General features: G+C 42.3%; 1 protein-coding gene across 3 annotated transcripts; it reads left to right on the top strand.

The window, feature by feature from the left end:
* Positions 1-91: 91 nt before the first annotated feature.
* RRP1B (ribosomal RNA processing 1B) lies at positions 92-23,252 on the top strand. 3 transcript variants are annotated; one of them, XM_077781687.1, is made up of 16 exons: positions 92-186; positions 5,040-5,122; positions 6,010-6,067; positions 6,755-6,840; positions 7,891-7,952; positions 9,254-9,383; positions 10,791-10,855; positions 11,348-11,511; positions 11,738-11,829; positions 12,650-12,747; positions 13,176-13,195; positions 13,606-13,731; positions 14,406-15,142; positions 17,970-18,116; positions 18,838-18,904; positions 19,981-23,252. In XM_077781687.1, exons 2-16 carry the CDS (start codon positions 5,093-5,095, stop codon positions 20,169-20,171), a joined length of 2,073 nt encoding a protein of 690 aa, XP_077637813.1. In that variant the 5' UTR covers positions 92-186; positions 5,040-5,092; the 3' UTR covers positions 20,172-23,252. The 3 variants fall into 3 exon arrangements, with proteins under 3 accessions (XP_077637813.1, XP_077637811.1, XP_077637810.1); XM_077781685.1 differs by lacking the exon at positions 92-186 and adding an exon at positions 886-1,098; XM_077781684.1 differs by lacking the exon at positions 92-186 and adding an exon at positions 886-1,098 and having other exon boundaries at positions 5,022-5,122.
* Positions 23,253-24,818: the final 1,566 nt, after the last annotated feature.

Below are 24,818 nucleotides of genomic sequence, written 5' to 3'. Positions count from 1 at the left end.
CGGCGGCCACGCCCCTGTGGCCACGCCCCCTGTGGCCGCGCCCGCTCCGATTGGCTAGTCCCGTGTGGGGGCGTGGTCTGGTACTCAGGCTCCGCCCCCAGCCCCGCCCGGAGCGGCCGCGGGATAACACCGGGATAAAACATCGGGATGACACTGGGACAACACCGCGATAACGCTGGGGTAGAGGTGGGATAACACCGGGAGAACAACCGTGACAATGCCGGGACTACACCGGGTTGTGGAGCTGCAGCCCGGCCGTGCCGTGGTGCCGCTGGAGGGTGCAGGGAGCGACAGCAAGTTGGGAGGGAGGATTGATCTGCTGGAGGGCAGAGAGCCTCTGCAGGGGGATCTGGGCAGGCTGGATGGAAGGACCGAGTGGTGGGAGGTTCAGCAAGGCCAACTGCCGGGTCCTGCACTTGGGTCACAACAAGCCCCTGCAGCTCCAGGCTGGGGAAAGAGAGTCTGGAAAGCTGCACGGAGGAAAAGGAGCTGGGGTGCTGGTCAGCAGAGGCCGAACATGAGCCAGGTGTGCCCAGGTGGCCAATAAGGCCAATGGCACCTGGCTTGTGTCAGCAATGGTGTGGCCAGCGGAACCAGGGCAATGATTGTGTAGGGCACATCTCAGGTGCTGTGTCCCGTTCTGGGTCCCTCCGTTCGGGAAGGACGCGGCACCACTGCCGTGGGTGATCGGCCACAGGCTGGACTCGATGACCTCAGAGTTCTTTTCCAGCCGTGATGATCTGCGGGCGCTGCGGGCGGTGGGGATCCCGCGGGTGCCTCCCGTGGGTGAGCCAGGTGCCGGCCAGCCCCGAACTCCGCGGCGCTGCCGTCCCTGCGCTCCGCCTTCCCCGCGGTGACGGCACAGCCCGGCGCCGCTGACGGCATCGGGCGGAGCGCGGCGCGGGCGGGCCGGGCCGGGACACGGACACGGGCCGGGACACGCAGGGACACGGGCAGGCCGGGCCATGGCTCCCGCGGCCGTGCAGCCGCCCGAGGTGCAGTTCGCGCAGCGCTTGGCCGCCAACGAGAAGCGCATCCGAGACCGCGCCCTCAAAAAGCTGCGGGGCTACATCGGCGTGCGGAGCCAGCGCCCCGGCGGTACGGACCGGACCGGGCCGGGGCGGCGGGCAGGGACCGGGGGAGGGACGGGGACGGGTCCCGGTGCCGGTGCCGTGGCGGGGGGAGCGGCGGCCCCGGCGGACGGACGGCACGGGGAGGGAAGGAAACAGCACGTGTGCGCCCTGAGCCCGGCACGCCTCCTCGGGCTTTTTTTTTTTTTTTTTTTTCTCTTTGTTGGGTTTTTTAGGGCTTTGTTGTTGTTTTTTTTTGACTTTACCAATTTTTCCCATTTTTGCCTTTTTTTTTTTTTTTTTTTTTTTTCGCCCTGTATACGCACGTGTTGCCCCGGTGCTGCCGCAAGCGCAGCCCCAGCAGCACCCGGGAGCCGAGGCGCTCTGGATCCTCGCTCGGGAAGTGTCTCCGGGCACTGGAGGAGCTCGGGAAGGATCAGCTTGGATCGAGGGAGGGTTTTGCTGGCAACATTAACAAATCCGGGATGGGAGCAGGGTGGCTCGTGTGCTCTCGTTCCCAAGGAACAGGGGTGTAAATGCACTGAAGTGATCCAGGCTGGAAACATCCCGGTATATGCTGCATAAAGTTTCATCTTCTGTTGTTTCTGTGAGCTGATGTCTGTCTGTTTCCGTGACTGATATTCAGGAGCATCGGAGGGAATCGAGGAAAGCTACATGCTTCAGCACTTGTGTAATTGCAGCTGGTTCTGTGTAACACATTTAGGTTACTTGTTACCTTCACTTCATGCTAACGAAAGCATTTTTCTTCGTTTTTCCAAAAATTCTACTTGGAGCTATATATTGGCACCTTAGAACTAAGAGTTCAGTGGTGTCCTTGGAGTCTGTTTGAGGCTGGCAAGGCCAGTCTGAAGGTCCGTGTACCTGAAAATGCCTCGGGTGCACAGTTTCCACATGGATGTGTATTATTCCTATACCTCATATTACATATAATGTAATGTATAATCTCTATTTTATGTTTCTTTTCTATAAAACATATATTTTATAAGCTGCATTCTACAGTATTCTATTACCATATATTCTAATTATTTATTATTGCATTTTACAAGTATATTTTATATATTAGTATATATTATATATGTATGGCTTTGGGGAACCAGCCTAGAGCTGGCCTCAGGAGCTAATCTGGAGTGCTGGCTGGACCTCCATGACTTCCTTGAAAAGACTGTAGAGAGAATATTGCTTCTTGTCTTTCCAAGTAGTATTTGACCCATTAGCCACATCTGACAGAGGGTAGGACACCTAGAACAGTCTTACAGGGTCAGGCCAGGGAGCCAAACAGGCATTATCCCATTCCTGGCAGTTAACATAGATTTAGGGATTTCCTGGGCACTAGGACAGTGTACATCATGTATCTCCCAAGAACATTCTATTTTTTAGCTCTGGAGACTTTCTAAGGGGGAACAGGTTCAGGCACTGCTTTAGAGCATCATGAAAGCATCACAGGGAAATTGCTCAGTTGGGCTGTGAACCTTTTGCATGTTACAATCAGCACACCATGGGATGCAAATGAGTAGGAAACAAGGGTGACTAATTTCCAGAGCTCTTAGATTTACTTGCTGTTAGGTGGTATTGAAACGAAGATTAAGTACTTCGGGCTTGGAGAAAAAGCATGTTCAGGAGAGAGGGTTTTTTTACAGTTAATTTATTAATTAGCAGTCTTGTACCCATCTCCAGTGTTCTGAGAGGGATTCACACATCAGGTAACCCAGGTAGGATGCCCTGACCTGAGGAGTTGAGAATGTGCTGACTTCTGGCAGAAGTGATGGAATTCACCTGATGTTCAGGGCTCTCAGGTGTTTATTAGGTGGACAGGACTGCTCTGTTGGTCTGTGCTAAGGCTGAGGGAGCTTCTTCACAGAGCCAGAGCTCTTAATTTTCAAGAAATTAAGCTCTGTGGAAGGCATTGAACTAACCAAATTAATTGAAGAAAGAACAGTAAACAGAAATAACTTCCAGTAAAAGAGGGCAGATTGCTGGGTGGGTTTCCTGTCTGACAGAGCTGTGCTGACTTGTGCCTGGATCTGTAAAGGATTTCTGTAATTTCCACTGAAATATCCCTGTGTGGATCTGGTCCATTGCAATTATCTAGAAAAGGAAAAATGGTAACAAATTCAATTATAACAGTGTCAAAGCAGCCAAACTCCCAGACAGAGAGGCTGACAAGGCTTGCAGTAAAGTAGCTCTGAGTGGTTGTAATGTGTTAATCCCAGCTCCCACAGTACACAGAACAGAGTTACTGTGCAGAGGGACAGTTGAAATTCAAGCCCTAAAGCCACAATCTTTCTCAGGATAGGTTCAAGGTATAGAAGGCCTTCAGTTCTGGGCACTGTGGTTGTTAATACAATGCATTCGGGTTTTAAAATAACTTTAATGGTTATTATTTGCCAGCTGTGGCTGGGGAACAGCACATAAAGCTGAACAGAAAACACTATATTGAAACTACTCTTTTGAGACATTAGGATAAGAAAATTGCTGTAATTTTTGGTCAGAGTCTTATGTCAAATTGGCACAGGACTGCCTAGGACGCTTTAAAAAGCCCTGTGTGTATGAAAAGCAACCTCATAAAAGTGTGTGTTTTCTTCCCTCAGAGCACAGGAACAGGCTGTTCAGGGCAGTGGTGGAGTTAATGTCCCTGGAGGGATTTAAAAGATGTGTAGATGTGGCACTTGGGGATAGGGTTTAGTGGTGGCCTTGGCAGTGATTATCTGAGAGGTCTTTTCCAACCTGAATAATTCTGTGATACAATTCTGGGAACTCCTGAGCCACATCTATAGGTAGCAGGTGATGCCTCTGTCTGATACTTCTGTAGGGTTCATGCTGCCAGTAAGGTTGAAACTGCTTCTTACCACTCAGTATGTCACATATAATTCAGTTAAGAAATGTTATTAATTTTAATATTTCAATAAATATTAATTCCGTTAATAAATTTGTTTCATATTTTATCGTAACAGTATTGTCAAATCTAAATTTAATGCTTAATATTACTGGACACATTGCTTCCTACATAGCATTTTGCCTATTTTCTCACTTCTTTTCTTTTCAACCAAGCAGGACTAATCTGTGTGCAGGTGTTTTTGTCCTTTGGTCCAAAGGAAGGTGCACAATTTAGATCTTGCACTGGGTTTCAGACTTTTTGACTTTTTTTGAGACAATGATCTTTTTGGAGCAAATTTGAGCTTACTGAAGATGATGACCTTTTCAAAGTGTTTTTTTTATGGGATTGCTTGGGAATATTTAATAGGCCATAGTTTGAAAATAACTGTAGTAGGTCATTGTAGCTGCCTTGTAACAATGTACTGTTAAAATTTTACTTCACATAAATTTAGCCGATGTAATGAAAAATCTAGTTCTTGAGCAGGTATTAGTATTTCCATGTAGTACTTTACTTCTGGAATGTGAAAATATTTTTTTGCTGTTAAAATTCAGGTTTTACTACATCCCAAGACTAACTGTATCAGAAAACCTTTTGTTATAGTTGCTCAAGCTCTTTGACTATAAAGTTTAATGTAGAAATAAATGTGCTGATTCCTAGAAGTTCATTCTATCAAAACAAACCTCTAGGAAGGAGTAAAATTATTGGTAGAGTGAGACTTGTTAAAAACAGCAAAATAAAAAATATCATGTTTCTTGTAAAACTATTTCTGATACTCTCATTAAAAACTTCTTTCAGGCTTGGTGTGAAAAATATGCCAGAGGCATTTATCAGAATTACCTCAGTATTCATCTTCCCTGTGATTGCTTTGAAATCTTTGTTGCTTCAGTACAAGGTAGAACAGTTTCTATCACTGTTCTATGCCAAATTGCCTTCCAATTAATGTGCTTACAGTAGCAACCCAGAGAAAATAACTAAAACAAAGAAGAAAGCAGGGAATAGGGGGAGCTGAATGAAAATATTTTGGTGGAAATGAGTGGTTTTTTTATTTAATTCAGACTTGTTCTGTACCATAGGTGGCTTCAGTCAGGAAGAACTGCTGAAAATATGGAAGGGCCTTTTCTATTGTATGTGGATGCAAGATAAACCTCTGCTTCAGGTACAGTAACTGGGTTTGTATTTGCTTGAGGGGGGCCCTCCAAAATACACTCTAGGGACATACTAATTTAGAATGCAGAAAATTATCTTTTTTTCCCTTCCCCTGCAGCCCATCTGTGGCACGTGCAGGAGAAGAGGGGACTGTAACTCGGTGTTCTGAACATGAACAGATCATCTTAGGAGTCACCTTCTGTGGGGCAGGTGTAGCTGTTTACCTTTCAAAAGGAGAGCTAAAACAAATACCTCATAAAATGTTTATTTTATGTATCTACAACAGTAACAGCAGGTTGCCCTTAGCTGCAGCTACAACATTTGTGCAGATTTTAGTGTGAAAGTTCCAAATTTCCTTTTCCTTTGTTATTTCAGTAGCACTTCTTCTACTACCAACTTTGTCCCTACTGCATATTTTTGTCAACTTCTACTAGTTTGTCTCCCTGCCTTCCAAAGATACTGGTTTTGGAGTACCAGCTCTCAGTAACCTGAATTTTCAGACCACTTGTCTGCATGAACAAGGTTTATCTCACACATAGCTCACACCCCTCCACAGAGACCTGTATGAGACCAGTGCCCCCTAAGTTTTGCATCATTTATTAATTAAAATGCATGGGGTTCTTCTCCTCCTAATTTAATTTTGTCTGCTGTCAGAAAGATGGTTGGTGCAGAGATCTGGTAAAATGAACAGGTGTTGATACCCTTGAAACTTCTCTTCCAGCTGACCTAGTCCCAGTGCAAGGATAGCTGCAGTGCTAAAGGAGCTGTTGGGAGAATGTTTTTCATTTTGACAGATGTTTCATGAAATTCATACTTCTTGCTGTTTGCTGGTCATATGTTTAATGAGGAAACCAAACTCTAAAACATGCTACACTAACTATATTTATTTACTTTTAGGAGGAACTTGCAGCCAATATCTCCCAGCTTATCCACGTGTTTGAGAATACAGAGACTCGTAAGTACTATTTAATTACCTAATGCTTTGTAAGGTGATTCCCTCTTTGGGAAGATTCCACTATCACAGTCCCAGAATAAAGACAGACAGACAGAGGAGCTGTTTTGGTGTTTTTTTCTTTCCTTTTTGTCCAACTGGTCAGTGTGATTCCATTAAGGGAGGCAGGAGCTGCAGGTTTTTTCTGGCTGTTGCAGGAAAAGAGTTGTGTCTTCAGTGGGATACAGCTGAGATTTTTCAGGATAGGTAGCAAAATAAACTTGTCCCCTTCTCCATTCTGCATAAACTCTTCTGTGTATTTCCTGCTCAAAACCAGCCTTGTTTCATGAGCTGTTAAGCCCCTGGTATTCAAAATGCTTATGGAATGGAGTACTCAGTCAATGCCAGAAATGCAGGGGTAGAAATGGGTGCAGAATAGATATTTTGCTCAAACTTGTGTGAATACAGCACTAAATAGATACAAATCTGTCCCTGTAATTAAACTTGCTTTCAAAAGTGGTTGTGTGCCTTTCCTTGTATTGTTCTCAAGTTTAACTGATTATTGTACCAGTGTCAAGCCTGTTTCCCCACAGCTCTGTCCCTGTCACTAGGAGAATCCTAGGGAACTGCATCCCTTTCCTGAGATTCTTTCAGATCAGCAGAACAGCCCATGTGCCAAACATGCAGATGTTTCTCCTTGCTCCCTTGCAGGACACCTGTTCATCCAGACATTTTGGCAGACGATGAACCGGGAATGGAACGGGATTGACAATCTGCGTCTGGACAAGTACTACATGGTAATTACACCTCTCTGGTGCTATAATTAATAATAGGTAATTAATAAGAGGTAATTCTACCTCTCTGTGTGGTGTTTTCTCCTAGGAAATGTGTGGTGCTGGTGTGCTGGAAGGCAGCTCTGTCTTCACATGCATTTTGTGTGTGTTGTAAGTGAAAACAAGGTGTCATCTTGACACACATTGCAAGAGATGTTTGTTTTAAAGGCTTGCACTCACCAGTGCATGAACCTGAAAGCAAACACAGTTTATGTTGTGCTCAAGTGCTTTCCCTTCTAACACAGTGATTTTTCTCATTGATTTCTATAAATACTGTCTCTAAGGACACAGTATCGACATAGTTGTTGAGGTCAGACTGTTTAAAGACTCTTTTATGATTCTGCACTAGAACCCCAACTTTCCACCAGTAAAGTATCCACTGTAGTACTTTCAGTAGTTAGAATTCTTTCTATAGGAAACAAAATACTAAAGCAGGAACTAAAATCTTAAAAAGCATACTTTTGTAAAGAACAAAATCCCATTATCTTCTTCTTTGAAAGAAGTTAATTGCAAGCACATTCATTGGTGTTTTTTCTTTCCCAATATTAGCAGAAGTTATTTCAATAAGTGAAGTGCTTTGAGCCATTTGAATGTGGCTGTTTTACATGTGACTGTCTCTTAGTGTAATTTTCAAGTAAATGAAATTATTATTGTTATCATCTGCCCCATATTGTTGTGTCCAGTTTAAGCTGTGGCTTTTCTTAGATTCAGGCAATACTAAATGAAGAAATCAGGGGCGTGAATCAAGAGAAAGCTGTAGAAATGATAGAAATGATAATGGATTTTTTGTGCTTAGCATATGAAAACATATGCTAAAGACAACATATGTTGTCTTTTTTGCTTCACAGCACCCTTCTGTTGCATTACATGATAGAAAGTCTGTCAAAATGTTCATGTGGGGCAGCTTCCACTTTGTGCTATAGAGGTTGACCAAGAAATCTCCATATTAGAGTCACAGTGACTCCTTTACCTGTTTTCATAAACAGCATGTTTGACAGATTTTGTGTTTTGCAGCTGATGCGTCTGATTTTGAGGCAGTCCTTTGAAGTGCTGAAAAGAAATGAATGGGATGAGAGGTAAGCAGATTTCTGAATGTTGTTGCATCATAAACAAGTCACCCAATATAACTGTATTCAAATATATTTTCATTTAATAGATTCTTCTTTTCCATAGATGCCATTGTCGTGAAGTCTTAACATTAAGACTTACTTGTTCTTGATATCACTTTGTTTAGTAACGTAGTAAGGTGTTACACATCATTAAATTAAATATATTTCATTTTCTGATGTAGGCTATCAATGACATATCAGCTACATAGAGACTAGACAGGGAACCTGAATCCCAGAAGATAAGGAATTTTTCTGTGTGTTTATGGTTTTCTAATTGGCTTTGATTTTTTTTAAGTATTTATTTTATTGTGCTTAATCATGGTGACTTCTGATAAGACAGAACCTCTTAATTGTAAACTAGCCTCCTGTTTGCTGTAAACATCAGTGGTTTTAGTTGTATTTCTTTCCTATTCTATTAAAAGGCAAATAATTGCAGTCATTTGCTCTGTGTTGAGCTCTTGTGCCACTTCTAAGCTTGTTGTCTTTAAACTGATGAAGAGATTTAAATCTTATAGCTGAAAATGCTCAATAAGGTTATCCTTTCTCTGTCTCACCCTCTGAAATGTGGGATGCACAAAGGCATGTTTTTGTGGAAACAGAAAGGAATGCAGAGCTAAAGGACACCCTGTCCCTGCTGTTCCACCTTAATTTTGCACTGGGTAAATGCCCTCTGGTTCAAGAGATGAAAATGTTCCTTGACAGGAGCAGAAGGTGTGGGAGGAGGTTTGATAAAGCTGAAGCCCTTCTTCCCACACACATGGTCACCCAAATTGATTTCTGACAAGGTTTCTTATGACTTTGGCTTCCATCTTTCACAGTGTGGGAAGAGAGAGGATCATGATTCCTTTCTTTGCAGAGTGAGGGAGCTCAGGAACTGCCTTTCCCTCCTGAGTGGAGCCTAGAAGCTGCCTAGCATGACTTTCTTCCCTCTTTTAAAATGCTTTTGAAGAAACATGTATTAAAGTAAAACTGAAAGAATGTTTATGGGTTTTGAGTGTTTTGAATTTTCTTCGGGACTGGAAATGTTTGTTCTGGGCAAAATTGCAGCAGGTCCTAAAGAATGCCAGGGGAAAAAGTTTGGAATATACGAAACTTCATTTTCCTGAAAGATGGCAATGATAGGCCTCAGGGTAAAAAAAGAAGGAAAAAAATTAAATTGGGTAGCTGTCCATAACTGTAAAAGAAGTGGAGTTTGTTTTCAAGGCAATTGAGACATGAGCAATTGAATATTAATATCTTGGGGTTTTTCCTCTGTATTTTTTTTTCAGTCTGGTTGAACCATTGCTGCAGCTATTAATGAAAGAAGTTATGGACCCAGACAGCAATTCTCCTACTGGGATAAAGTTCCATTTCATTGATATCTATCTGGATGAATTGGCTAAAGTTGGTGCAAAGGAGGTTAGAAAATACTTTGTCATTTTATTCCTGATGGATGTTAACTGTGACATGAAGCATCTTAGAAGAAATGTAATTTCTAGGTTATGTAATTTTTAATGGTTTTAAATATAACAACACTGAGTAAGCATGAAGAAAGTGACTTACTACAAGTTATGCTTTTACTTTTGTTCATGTTTTTGACAGTGGGAATATGGTAATTTCTCTCAAGTTCCTGAGTAGTGCTATGCTGCTCCAAATTGAGGTTGGAAAAATAGTGATAGAATAGTTAGACTGTTCTCATTTCTTTTTTTCAGAGAGGACTCAGTGCAATTTCCCTTGTGTGAGCATGTTTTCCAGTCTTTGCTTTTGCAAAGACTGACATAAACTAGCTCTTGGCTAGTTGTGTAACACCTAAATAGAGGAGGAAAGTGAGCTTTCACAGTTGTCTAATATTTGCTTATTGTTGTCTGTGTATTGTGCAGTTTACCCCCCACATCCAGATGTTTGTTTTGCTGGTGACATCTGTCTTGCTCTGCTGTGTGTTGCTGTGACAGTTAATTAATGGCCCTAAATTTTGGCTGCTGTTCCAATGGTGCAGAGTTTTGCAGCAACAAAACCAAGGAGCATCTCTCCTGTCCCTCCACCCTTCCTGCTGCCCCACGTTCATCCCAGGCTCCTCCTCAGTTGCCTCCCCTTGTCTCTGGCCTCTGATACTTCTCCTTGCAATGGACAAAGCTGTCAGCACTTTTCCATTCCTATTCTTTGCAGTCAGTATTCAAACCAATCCTGCCTGCAGGTTTTGAAGTTCTGGATTGTGGGTCAAGAGAGAGATGAAGTCTGCACTAGAGAAATGTGGGCACTTGGAGTTCAAATCATTTCTGCAGCTCCACAGTCACACAACTGTAGCTAAGCCACTCAATGGAAGCCTAGAGAGGGGAGTGAGTCCCCCAGACTGTTTAAAATCACAGATGATGTTCATAAATTGGATTTTGAAGGGAAGGGTCTTCATCTTTAGCTGTACTGTAGCTGAGAGAGTTTTGGTGCAAGCAACCCAGTTAAGAGAAACCCAAATCCTATTCTTGTCTGCTACAGACCTTTGGGAAAGTCCACAAAATTATTTAAGCTTTCTCTGCCTCATGGTTCCTTATCTAAAGTAAGAAGCTTTGTTGTATTTCTGTATTCAGCAGAATGAAGTCTGCAATGCAGTCAGTGTTTTGATAATACTTCCAGGGAATATCTGGAAGTTAGTGGTAGCAGTGTAACAAAAAGGCCCTGGATACCTCTGCCAGTTGGAATTATAATGTGCTGAAAGACTGTTAAAGAAAATCCCCCAACACCAATTCCTGTACAAACACCAATATTCAAGGAATTTCAGTGTACACATACAGTATTTTGTGTATTCACACTTTTTTCTTTCCAATCAAACAGCTCACAGCAGACCAGAATCTCAAGTTCATCGAACCTTTCTGCAAAATTGCTGCCAAATCAAAGGAGTAAGTTTGATGAAAGGATAAATATTTTTTAAGAATTAAGGAACTCTGAATATGGTAATAAATGGATCAAAGAATCATAATTTCAGAATGTAGAGAAAGAAGGGTATTTTACCAGCAATGTGCACAGTTATTTGAAGATAACATGTGTTTATCAAAGCTATAGATAGTATCCATAGCTTTATAAGGAAGGTTTATATCAAATTTTGTTGGTTAATTTGCCTATTTATCTTATTTTTTTTAATGCATTAGAGCAGCTGAGCTGCTTCTTTGCAGGTCAGCATATAAAGAGTGAAATTTAAGAGGGGCACATTAGCAGGACGCTGCTTGGATTCAAGGGGTTTAGGGAGTATCAGGTTGACTTTTATCATCTGAAGAGCTCGGTGTTCTTCCACATTTTTTCTCATCCATTTTCCTTCAAATTCCCACTTTTTAACATGAGAGGGAGGGTGTTTCTGGTCTGCCTTTGGGCTCACCCAGCTCTCTGTGGCACAGCCGGCGTGTGCTCCATGCTGTGGCCACCGGTGTCTTTGAGATGATCGTGGATCAGTCGCCCTTCGCCATCGAGGACCTGATGAAAGAGCTGGGTGCCAACAGCGATGAGGAGAATGTTTCTGAAGAAGACAAAGAGGAAAATGAACAGATGCTTAAAACCAAAGGTAAGGAGGAAGCTCTAAATTGCCCTGGTAAGAGCTGCTAGGATGGAAGAATCTGTTTATTGAAAATAAATTTCTGCTCTGAACCAATCACACACATGTTCAGGGTGTTGTAAGGATAATTGTGTTTTCCTGTCTTCCCTTCAGATGTGCTTAGTAAAGATTGTTCTTTTGGAATCACTTATCTCAGACAAAGCATTAATATTCAGTCTTTTTTCTATAATAACAGACAGATCTCTGTCAGGAAAATCAGCACAGAACTCTGAAAAAACAGAGGATATCAATGAAAATGCTGATGATGGGATTGGGACTGTTCTTCAGGTTTGTGGCTCTTTTGCTCTGTTACTGATATTTCTGCTCTCTTTTTGCCCCATCCCTTTCAAGAGGTGCAGAAGTAAAGGGTGTTAATGGATAAGCATGTTATAAAAATTTCAGTCTCCTGACTTATTGTAAGGTGGTATATATGTAATGTCTGTCCTGTGAATGGTAGTAAGATAAATCCATGTCTAAATTCCTCTTTCCTCTCTCTCATACCTTCTGTTTTCTGCTCCTCCCTTCCTGTTTCAAGACTTAAAAAATGTGTGTGCTAAAAGCCAAGTCAGTGAGGGTGAGGAAGCAATCAGACTAATTTTCATTGATCATGGGTGATGGGATACATAGGAGAGAGGGTTGTATTTTACAATTTGAGTTTTCTAAATCCAGGGCCAGTGCAGTGTAGTGATTCTGACAGATCCTCCCATCAAACACACATGCAGGTGGATACACTTCATGGATCTGTGGCTTTCAAGCAAGAATTAGGACATGACACACTTGAAATCTGATATTTAGCTAAATATTTATGGGAGTTTTGAAGTGGGTTGGCTTCTCTCTTGAGAAATCAGGTTAGGAACGTTTGAGAAAATGATACCAAGTTCAGCTGTTCTGTTTATGAAGCAGCCATCTGTACAAGTCAGTGTGTGAAGGGGGTGTAAATTTCAACAGAGGAAAACATTTGGGTTTAAAGGAAGTGTTCTGTTTCAAGATGTGTATCTTTACAATTTACCTATTGAACTTACTACTTGATATATTCCTAACATGAGTTGCACTGGGTTATCTTGCATGGATAAACTAAGAACAGCTGTGTTGTACTTTCCTCCAACAGTTTGATTACAAGGCTGTGGCTGACAAAATCTTTGAATTTGCAAGCAAGAAAAATACACCTTCCCTGAACAGAAAGCGGCTGTACAAGCTGGTCAAAAAGTGAGTTCTGCTGAAATACTCCTTGTCCTAAGCTACTTTGATTTTCTTTCTGCCCAGCCTGTCTTGTCCTGACACCATTGTCATGCTGTTCCTCATTGGGACCAGACAGCTGCAGCCAGCTGGGGTTTATCTGCACAGGGTGGGTTGGAACTGCAGGATGAGACATCAGGTTGGGTGTGATGCGAGGAACAGATGCAGGACAAGTGTGTTAAATTGTTGTTTTCTCAATGCTTTCAGTGATTTTATTTGAGTAGGGGGGTACTGAGGCAGATCTCTTCTGGAGTTTATAACTTCCTATGCAAAAAGATGTTGTTCCTGTTTTGACAAACCCATAGAAAGTGCAGTGATGCTGTTCTGTTAGTGTTATTATTGGTACTGAATGAGTAATAATGTTTTGGTTTTTCTTTTCTCCCTTCCTCTCACTGCAGGTTCCAGGACTTAGCAGAAGGTAAGGACTGAGCAGCAGACAGAGACTGTAGTTACCTTCTATTAAATTATATATAATGTTTTCATATAATATGTATAGGAATTATTTTTTCCTCTTTTTTTAATGTGCATTTTAAGAATATCATATTGGGGGTTTTGTGGGTTTTTAAAATCTCATTAAGACACATTACACATATTTTGGAGATGGCCAAATTCCTTTCACAATTTGAGCAACCCTGTACTTTGTCCTTAAATGAAAGATTATTATTTTTACCTAAACAAATAGGAATAGGTTGTATGCTTTGCTTTAGGGTTGGGTGAAGAGAGAGGAGTTGTTTTTTCTTTCTGTGAGAGTCATGCTGTATATGAACAGCATAACTATTCAAAGAAGTAGGACTCTCAGTTTTCTGATACCTTATCCTTGCTCAACAGGAATCTTCCCCCAAGATATTCCTGAAGATGTTTCTACAGATGAAGATGATGATGAATCCGGTAGGCGAAAGCGAAAGAAAAAAGCTGTCAAGCCTTGGCAGCAAAATGAGCTGGAAAAAGTAAAAGGTAAGGCAAGATCAATATTTGGGAGAGAGACAATCTGCAGTGAATTTTGTAGTCTGGTGAAGTGTCAGATAAAAGCTCTTCTGAGGAAGGCTGCATTATTGTTCAGGATGTGCTGATTTGTATCTTGTTGTGATGAAGGTTAAATTCAGTTCTCATTGAAAGTGGGAGGATTTCTCTTCCCAATTCTGAGGCAAATATCACCTCAAAAATTTCAGTCAAAAGCAGAAGTGGAAGCAGCTGTTTGCGCTGCTCCTTTGAGCAGGTGCATTTACTGTATTTACTGTAAGGCAGAAACATATCAGTCTTAAAACAAGATGAGTGTTAGAATATAAAAATGTGGGGATGTTGGAATATTCAACCCCTGAGTTGCCTGTCTGATGGGCTTCACAGGTGGGTAATAACAACTCTTTTTAGGGATGTTGCTATGAAAAATAGGGTTGCCACAGGGAATGTCTTACCTGTGACAAGGCAAAATTATAAAATATTAATTAGGCCAGATGTCATCAGACTGCAGTGTCCTGAGCAGCTGTAACAGTAAAACTGTTGTGTAGGCTGATAGCAGGAAAATGGTGCACTTTTTTTTAAAGAAAAGAACAAAAAAGAATAGAATTCAGTTGTTGTAAGTACCTTTGTGTTTGACATGTGCTATGGCATTCTTTTTGGGATGGATTTAGAGGATAAAGAAGAACTGTCAAGTGAGAAGGTGCCATCAGTTTCCCAGAGAAAGAGGAAAAAAAGGAAGAAGAGGGTCAGCCTAAGTATTGATTCTGGAACAGATGATGGAAATTGTGAGGAGGGAAAAGCTGAAACATCTGGATCCAATGCTTCTAGCCAGGAAAAGGTGCCAGAAAATAAAAAGGAGAGGAAGAGAAAGAAATTGCTAGTAAATGAGGCCAGTGAGACCACAGATGTAGCAACTGACACCATAGAAAATCAGAGTATCTCTGAGCAGAACAGTCTGACTGATGCGGAACAGAGTAAAAAGAGTCAGTTGAAGAAAATGAATCCAAAAGTGCAGAATGTTCCTGCAAAACCAGCGTGTCAGAATGGACCAGCCACTGCCAGTGCAGCAGAGGATGCCAGCCCGTGTGTCACACCCTTACCTCCTAAGGCTGTGAAAAAGAAGCAGAAAGCAGGAGCTGTCCTGGTGAATGGGGATCCCCCTGTGCAGCAAACTGACCTGAAACCCAGCAAGGAAGGCTTGCTGGGGACCCTGCCAAAAAAGGGTGAATCTGCACCCTCCAGAAAGGTCATACTGAAGACAAAGACAAAGTTAGTTGGTTTGGAAGGGATGAAAGTCTCCACTCAGAATGCAGCAGCTCTGAAAAAGAAGAGAAAAGTGAAAGAGGTCCTAAATTCTGTCGAAGCCAATGGAGTGCTGGAGACTGTATGCAAGAAAAACAGGAAGGTGGTATGTACATCTCATTCTTTTCTCTGCCTGCTTCAGGAGCTGCCAGGCTCATTTTCTGATCTGGTTTTAGCTTTCTGAGCATGGGGCTGCATGGGCTGCTTGCTGATGTCATCATGCATTGTCACCAAAAACTAACTTGATTCCCCAGAAATCCACACACTGCTACAGTGTCACACCCCCCCTGTGCAATGACACTAAATCCTGTGCCAGCCACTCAGCTGAAAGAACCCATCTAGCTGAAAAATGGGATGTTAGGAGCAAGATGGTGTCTTTTTTTGTCTGTTTTTTTTATTTGGTCCCTGGGTTAATGATTCTTTTGCAGTGGGTCTCTGAGCTTTGCAGCATGCTCACAGAGAGCATGATATTTTGGCAAAACAGTGAGAAATGGGAAGATGGAACATCCCTTCTGCAGCAGCAGTAGCACATGAGATTAGGATCAGCTCCTTGTGAAACTGCCCGCAGCAATTCCAGGAGTGGCTTCTTCTGCTGGCTCACTGCTCCATCTTAAAAAAAACTGATAGGATTGTCTGGGGAAAGTATTTGAGAAAGAGAATAGACACAGGAACACTGGAATAGAGAATATGACATTGTGACCTTTAATGGCTGTGTGATCACATGTATAAATGGTTGTTTTTTATAAAGACAACACTGTGTTCACTAGGAAGATCCAATGTTGTCTTCTTCAAAAATGTATGCCTTGCAATTTGAGATCAACCTATTTTTTTGACCTCTCTACCTTGCATCCCCATTTTCTTCTTTGTAATAGGTAGAATAGTGTTGATTTTTCTCAGGAAAAAAAAAGCATTTTGCACTGTATAGTTTTGATAGTGGCTAAGAAAGAGAGAGCAGGTGTTCTTCCCTCTCCTGCTACTGAAATTCTTTTTAACTGCTCATTTCTCATGTGCATATTCACCCTAACACATTCAGGGGTTTACTTACATTCTTGGAAGTCTTGCTGACAGTCTCACTTTGGTGGAAAAGAAATTCATAAATACAGATGAGATTATGAATACAAAAGAGTTAAAGCTGCATGTTTTGAGCCTATGAGCTCACTTCTGTTTGACTTAAGTTTAAAACTGTAGGATTAGTTAAGTAGTGCAGCCTTGCATATGGAGATACAACTATGCAGTCCTTCACAGGAGAAAAAAAATCATATTGAAACTTTGCTGAAATAGTAATAAAATAACCAACATTTTCTATTTTTTGATGATAAAGTGCTGAGAGGGAAGAGCCAAAAGGTTTCTCTCTCCCCATTATTCAAACTGCATTTCTTTCACCATTGGAGCTTCCAAAGTAGGAATCATTGGCTTTGTCTCCTGCCGCAATATTCCATGTTTTACACATGGTTTTTCTTTGCCTATCAAAGCTTAATTTCTAAGAAAATATGACACCCCCATCTCTTTCTGTGAGAGTTTGCTGCAGGTGACCAACAGGTTCCAAGACCTGTGATAGATTCAAGATAAGAAGCTCCTGCAGACTTCACAGAAGTGACTTGTTGGCACAACTTAGTGTAGGCACTGAGGGAAAGGCAGCAGCACAACCCCAGCACTGGCCTGTTGGCTGCATGCCCTAATGGGTCATTCTTCATGTGGAATTCCAAAGAAATTATGGCATTTGCTTTTTCTTGCTCAGTCCACATAGTTTTGTGTGTGTGTGTGTAAAGGGATGGAGACAAGAGAAGATACTTGGAAGCTGAGTTGGGAGGAGAGGTATGGAGACAAGGAAGGATACTTGGAAGTTGAGTCAGGAGGAGAGGGAGAATACTGATGGAAGAAAGAAGAGGGCATGGTAAAGCTAAAATGCACAAATGCAGAGGAAATTAAGCTTTGCAAATTTTGTTTTCATTGCTTGAGAAATAACATGTTGTTTTCTTTCCTTGGTTTAGTTATGTAATCTTGGCCTTGTGCCCAGAAATGAGGAGCATGTTTTGATTCTTGATTTCAAGGACAACACACACCTCCAGAGAATTAGTTTCAAATATTCAGAGGAAAGAGGAGGAAGAGAAGGGAAAAAAACAGACAAGATCAGCATTATTTCAGAGTAGTCTCCACAATTCAGAAAATGAGAAGTCTTGTGTTTTTTCCTTTTATTTGAAGCTGAAGTGATTTTCAGATCAAAAGAGGCCGTATCTGCTGTACATTTTCCACAGTTTGTCAGTGAATACCTTTGGAATTCCATGTCTGTAGGTTGATAAGAAGCATAACTGAACTTCCCCTCACCACAGTCCACAGATAACAGGTTAGAAAACTCTGCCAGTGCAAGTCCTAAGAATTGCCTTGTACTGGAGACAAGAATTGCTTTAAATGCCAAAGAAGTATGAATTTTAGTGAGCAAAACCAGTAGCACTACACAATAGCTGAATTACTGAAAGTATAGTCAGATTTCATACTCCATTTTTTTCTTCATAGTCTCCATCTTAGCCTAAAGCTGTGTTTGTTCATGAGTTCCTTATATTATTCATGCAGAGGTACCACAGAATAGTATTTGCTTATGGTGAAGGAAAAAAATGATCACTTGTGTGCAGGAGAGCTGGATGGATTGCAAAGTATCCTCATGCACATGAAGAAAACATGTTTGTTTGCACTCTGCTTGGCTTGGCAGATTTATTACAAATTCTTCCTTTTGTGCTTTGCAATGACTTTCCTGTTTCTGCACAGAGCTTGCCTTAAACTTCTGCTTTCAGTCATGCTAACTGCAAAATTCCCTACTGGGAGCTAAACATGGTGATTAACTGATGTGATTGTGTGGTCAGCACTGGTCACAGCACTAGGTATTATTTAATACAGAACTTTGTATTGAAGCATTTTTCTCTTTCCCTCCTTGACAGGAAAGCAGTGCTGCTCTGTCGCCATTAAAGAAAAAGAAAGCGAAACCAGGAAGTGATTTTGTAAAATTTGAAAAATCAACTGTACCAAAGGCAGTGTTCTTCAGGAAAGCCAGAAGCACCATCTCCTCCACCAGGACACCCATGCAGGTGAGGTGATCTCACAAGGAGTAGCTGAGTCTGGGACCAAATGTCTTCCCAAGCAAGCTCCTCATCACTCATGCTGTCTTTTCCACTTCCTCTTAGTCTGCTAACATGAGCAGATATAACTGGAAATGCAGATGCTGTAGACAGAGTCACACATGGCTCCAGAGTCTCAGAAAATGAGTTATAGATGTCTCTGAAATCTCTTCTTCCTTCTCTGCTTTCAGCCTTCTTGTTGAACACACACCATTCTGAATCTGCTCATTTCACAAGAAAGCAAAAATAAAAATAAACTGGTTTCAGTCTTGCAAAGGGACTTTGAGCCTCCACTTCTTCTTTGTGGACAGTGTCAACAGTGCAGGGCTTCAAAAGTCTGCCCTCTTCTCTAGACCTTTTTAACATTTGAAGCTTTTCAAGTCCTCTTAGCAGTTTGAGGCCAGAGTGCAGAGGGGCCAATCTGTTTCACACACAAATATCTTCTTGTTTGTTGTTGACTTATGTAATGACATTAAGGAGAGTATGTGATTTCTGCACAAATTGAATATGTTTGCTTTTGGCTAGGAAAACAGTGCTGTCTTAGCAGCAGTCAGTGCTAGAGGACTGGGGCAATTCTAAGCAAGATGGAGGAAGAAGAAGGCTGTTTTACATTAGTGGGGTGCAGATGAAAGAACTCAAAGCATTGCCACAGAAATCTTATTTTATTTCATGTCTTTATTTTGCTTTATAGCTGAACAAACTGCAGACACCCAGTTCCAAAAAAGTCACGTTTGGCTTGAATAAAAACATGACTGCAGGTGAGTGTGGTATGTGTGTGTGTGTCCACAGTCTCTGGTAACTGAGGAATGGGGAAGTGGAACACACTCACACACCTGTGGAACACCTCTAAAACAGGATGGTTCTGTTCCTTTTTTGTCTCAGTATTTGTGTTTAATTTACAAAACCTCCTCGAGTTCCTTTCCAGAGGAGATGGTAAAGTTTAGGACATTTAGCCCTGCAGCTAGAGTTGAGCAATTCCAGGGTGCTGCATTAGTGACCTGCAGAAGGAGCCTCATGGATGGAAAGGAAAACTGCAGCAGGGTGATGAATTCACCTTCATGAGCTGCCTGTTTGCAGGGCATGTGGAAACACATGCACTTCATAGTCTTCATTGCTTACTTCTGTTTACCAAGGCAAAGATGCTGACATGCTGATAAAATCAGACTTTGTAGTAGCAAAGTTTGCTTTTTATCTTGGCTGCTTGTGGCTTATTAATGTTCATGAGTAGATAAAGGTCACTCCCCTTCTGTAAGCAGGCAATGTTTTCCCTGTTAAATAAATGTCTTGCTCCATAGCACAGAATTATATTCCATGTATTCATTTAGCTACTTTTTATCTCTCTGAGGTGCGCAATAGGTCGCGTTCAAATTGAGAACAGTGTGTTTAAGTAAATGTCTTCATGTGAATATAACACAGCTGAACAAAATGAGAAATAAATGCCTCCCTGCTAGCTGAAAGGAGGGCCAAGAGGCTCTAGAGCTGTTCAGCAGACAGTAGAGACCCTGCTTCTCCACTGTCATCTTTTGAAGTCCAGTGTGGTGTTTTTCAAGATATCTGGAACACTTGTGTCTGAGGAAAAGGCCTAGGATGTCTGGTGGTCTGTGGAACCATGGGGAGGGTTCACAGTGGATTGCAGCAGACCCTGTTCCCCAAGGGGCTCTGCTGAGAGATTTGCTTCACCACCATCTCTTTTCTCTGCCAAGGCTTCTGATCCTTGCTGGGCTTGAGGATCTAACTCAGGTTTCTAGGGCTGGGAAATTCCACAGTTGATTGACAGGCCCAGTTATTCTAGGGGTTGCATTTCTTTGTAACTTGTTGGCTTGTTTTTCAACAGAATTTAAAAAGACTGACAAAAGTATATTAGTGAGCCCAGAAGGACCCTCCCGTGTGGCTTTCAATCCCGAACAGAAACCTCGTCATCGGGTGCTGAAGTCACCCACAGTGACCCCAGCAAAAGAGCCCCAAATGAAGAGACCATTTACAATGTCAGCTAAGAAGAGACCAACTGCTGTGGACTTCTTTTAAACCAAAAAATGGGGCCTACTTTTGTACAGGACATTTTGCTAACCTAGAATGTTCTCTGGAGGTATTTTGAACTTTATTTTTTTAAGTTAATACAAATTGTATATACAAAATTCTGATTATGACCTAGGTCATTGCTATTTTGAAACCACTTCAGCTCTACCTTGAAATACTTGTTTTGTCTTTTTACAGAAAAGAAACAAAATCTGCTCAGGTTTGGTCTACAAAAAGTATGGTCTCTGCCCATTTCATTCCCAAGAGACTTGTCCATTTAATTAAGCAATGTTCAGGGTTTGATTGTTCCAGTGATTTTTTATTTTTTTGAGCCAATGTAAGACAACTTGCACTTCATGCTGTTAAACTGTTTTTCATTAGACAGAGTTTAAATTGGAAAAAGGCAATGCAAATTTTAAGCCTACTTGGTCATGTGTTTTAAAATTCTACTCTGTCATTTTTCACGTGTCACCCCTGGCATCCTGATAATTCTTCTGGAAATAATGATTACCTTGTGTGTCTGTTTAATATCAATCTGGACTTGGGTAGCTTTGCAGCTAGCAAGTGAGCTTTCCGAAGCTAGGATAAGAAACTCTTAGCTGTTGCTCAAGTGGTCACTCGTGCAAATAAACCTTCACAGCTGATTGCCTGCTGAGTTGTGGACAAGGCACCACATTATTTTCAGTAATGCAAGTGCCAAAGCTGGCTTGAGCCTGTCACTGAACTGAAATTCGTGCTCTTGCACAGTAGAAATTTTGATATTTCTAAGACTTTCCCCAGGCCCCTCTTCTGGCTTTCCTGAAGGTCTGACAAGTCTCCTGGTTTTCTGCTTGTAGCAGCTGGTGTCACCACATTGTGCCAGAACTCAGCCTTCATTCAGTGCATGAACCTCTGGGTGTAGTGCATCTTTGGGTTAGCACATGTCTCTCTGAAAGCTTTGGTGCCTCTCAGTACAGGGTGAAACTTTACAGTCCATGCAGCTTGGTTTTGGTCTTGATGCAGAATCAGATGTCCACTTGGCATTTCTTGGAGTTCAGTTTTTACTTGGATATTTTACTACTACTCTGCGTGTTTTGCTTTTAATTTGCTCCTTTGGTAAAGATTGAGGTGCACTGCTGCAAGAGATCATTTATGTAATCTGAATTGGAACAGTGAGGAGGGGGAGAGTAAATTAAAATAAAACCTTTTTTGATACAATTGGAAGATTTGAAATCTTTCTTTGGAAATTTTCCTTATGTAAATGAGGCAAAGGCTTTGCAGCAGATCTCTATATTAGAGCTCAACTTGGAAGCACAGCCAGGTGCCAGAGCAAAGCTGTTCATGAAGCTTCACTCTGGTTATTTCTGTGATCCTGCAAGAGAGAGGGTGAACCTGCTTCAATACCTTGTCTTAGGATAACTGGATTATCAGTTAAATAAACTGATAAATGTTTATTTAGCTACTTCAGCCAGCAGAAGTACATATTTGCATACTTCAGTGCTATTTTTGTACCAGTCCTTGATGTTGTCTGTCCTCTGCCAGATTACTCCTCAAAAGCAACTGTATTGAAACTGTTCTTTTGTACCTCAAAATACTGGGGTACTCCAGATGGCTGGTTGGTCTCAGTTGCTCAATTCTAACCCGTCCCAGTTCTCTCACTAAGGTTATGACAGTCCGTGGTTTGTGGTACTGCCAGAAATTAATTTTGCTCTTGTCTTCTCTCATTTACAGTGAAGGACTGAATTTCAATTGGTTTTGGTACTGGTCTAGGCTGTAGCTCTTTCTGTGATCAATAAAGAACTCTGGAGAATACATTGATAAATGAATGATACTCGTTTATGCAAGTATTGCTCATTTATGTTTTAAAAAGCTCATTGTATATTAGAATAATGGATTTTGTTGACAAGATGATGGTAAGTAGGGTGGAACAGCCTGTTCAATATGTTGTACTGTTACTTTGTCCTGTGGGTGAAAAGTCTCCTGTGAAATATGCATTAAACCATTTGTATGTGCATGGTTGTGAATGCCTCAGGTTGGAGATGCCACATTCCTCCAAGGATAGAGATGCAGTCAATCACTCGGTGGATCTGGTGTGCACAGAAAAATCCAGGATCCAGACATATTGGGGTTCAGTTTGGTTTTAATACATATAACCTATTATGGAAGTGTATTGATTGTCTGGGACTTATTCTGTTGATTGTAGATCCACTGAACCTGTTGCTTGTCCAACTCTTTTGTTGCCCACAGTGTTAAGTGGAGAGGGCAGAAATGGCAGTCAGGTTTTTATCTAAAATTTTAGTGATATGATTGCTTGTTGCAATGCATCCATAATCCATCTGTGCCATGAAACTAGTGCAATGTTTTGTAAATATACCTGGGAGGTATTGTCTTCAGTGGTGTCTGGAATTTCATTCAGGACAACTTTACAAACAAAATCCAACCGCTGTCAATGCTGTTTACTCAGCATTTTTGGGTTACATTTGAATGCATTACCCAAATTATTTGGATAATGACAATGCCAATAAACATTGAAGGAAAAAAAATATTTAAAAATGCAGCTTGCACTATCCACTGCACAGGCACAATGATACTCTGAGGAGAGATGTATTGGTAAGAGAAAGGAAAAATCATCTGACCTATTTGATGTCACTTCGTGGGTTTTTTCAGTGTTATTCCAGCTCCCTAGCTGCCAGCCATGCTCTGAGTCAAAAATAATGTGGCCTAACTTTTAAAGGATGGTGGTTTTTAATGATTGTCTCTGTATTTTTGTTACAAATCTGATCAACTTTGTCAAGCTCTAATAGCTTATAATTCTTCGTAGCTTCAAGAGAACTCAAAAGCACAAAATTAATTCAGCAAGGCAAAAAGTTGAAATTCTATTTCAGTTATTGGATATGCAAAATCTCTTACAGTCAGTCTGTCAAAGCTGTGTGACTTGGAAATTATCCAGTGCCCTTTGTCATTAATTACCTGCACTGAGATTTCATTAGAGGCAGGAAAAAAAGTATAATTTTATGTTCCTCTGCAAAAGCATTGTTAATACAAATGCACTGTCTAAGCATTACATCATTTAATCTAGTCCAATAAACCATATTTTTTGTGGATGTTGTATTTGGGTAAATCTGTGAATTTGCTGGTGTGCACCTGCTATCTGTCTTTTACTTTTATTTTATATGTATAAAGAGCCCAAACTGAAGAAGATTCAGACACTTTTGGAGTAGGCTTGAGACAGGACATAGCTGTTCATACACCTTGAACTTCATACCTTTGGAATCAGGTAAGAGATAGCAGCACGTAAAAGATTGCTCAGAAGAAATTAGATCTCATCCTGTCACTGCTCGGTGATGAAAATTGATAACCAAAGTGATACATGGCAAAATGTGCACTGCAGAGTGCTAGGATAGGTGGGAGATGGACACCTGGAAAGCTGTTGGCCTGCTTGTTACCAGCAGCACATCTGAAAGAATTTCTGTACTGACAAATCCTGCACTGGGTGCTGCAAACCCCACCTCAGGTAGTGGCAGGCCCTGCACCTACTCAGGATCAATTAAAATTAATCACAGTGTTTTGCAGGCACATAATTTTCAGGAATGCAGAAATAATTATTCAGATAAAGAAAACTGATCTATCCCAACCAGTGTCACTAGTAAAGTTAAACCATGAGTCCTCAGGTAAAACAAGAAAAGAGTTCCTTCAGAGAAAAGCTGTGTAAAAGAGGCCGGCCCAGAGCCTGTGCAGCATCCCAAGGGAGTGACACAGAACTTCAATATGAACACATTACTAAAAGATGCTGCTTTTCCAACCGTGTTTGCCTGTGCCTGATCCTTCGAGGGATGCAGACGGGGCCAGGGAAAGCAGCAGAGATCTGAAATTCAGAAACTGGAATTCAGAAGCTGCGGCCAGGTCTGTGTCATGGGGGAAGCCATGCAAGAGCCCCGGGGCCAAGGCAGAGCCCTGGGGGACACCCCTCATCCGTGGCCTGCAGCTGGACATGGAGCCACTGCCCACAGCTCCCTGGCTGTGTCCATCTGGCCAGTGGCTGGTGCCCCGAGTTGCCCAGCCTCCAGAGCCCTGCAGGGTGGGGCTGGGGCTGTCGTGTGGGGCCATGTCCAAAGCCTCACAGGGGCCTGGGCACAGCAGGGGCTACAAGTGCCAGGTCTGTGGCTGCTCCGTGCTGCTTCCACTGTGGCCGCCTGTTGAAGGGATGTCGGGTGTGGCCCTTTGTGACACAGGCGTGTGTGCCAGGGCCCGTGGTGATGCAGGACATGATGGCACCCAGAGGCCTTTGTGACATGGCAGAGCCCTGGGGAGCCCAGAGGTGTCTCTAAGGGGCGCAGAGCCCTGGGGTGCCCAGTCCCAGGAGAGCCGCCCTGTCAGGAGGAAGCCGCTCCCCGGAGAGCCTCTGTGGCAGAGCACGATGGAGACGCTCACAGAGGAGGTGAACCCCAGCTCCCCCCCTGCCATGGAGTACCCAGGCCTGTACACAGAGCCCCAGGTGATGGCCAGCCATGGAGGGAGAGGAGATGGAGGGAACCGGGATGGGGCTGGAGAGCAGCTGCCTGGAGGACAGAGCCCTGTAGGCGCTGATGTGCCAAGGCAGCCTCCTCCTTCCCCCGCAGCCGGGGCACAGAGCCAGGGCCCGGCTCTGCACAGCCCCGGCTGCTCCCCCTGCCCCGG

The sequence above is a fragment of the Lonchura striata genome, chromosome 2 (assembly GCF_046129695.1).
Source record: "Lonchura striata isolate bLonStr1 chromosome 2, bLonStr1.mat, whole genome shotgun sequence".
Taxonomy (NCBI): domain Eukaryota; kingdom Metazoa; phylum Chordata; class Aves; order Passeriformes; family Estrildidae; genus Lonchura; species Lonchura striata.
The sequence above is the reverse complement of the archived record's forward strand: the minus strand, read 5'-3'. Positions and strand labels throughout refer to the sequence as shown.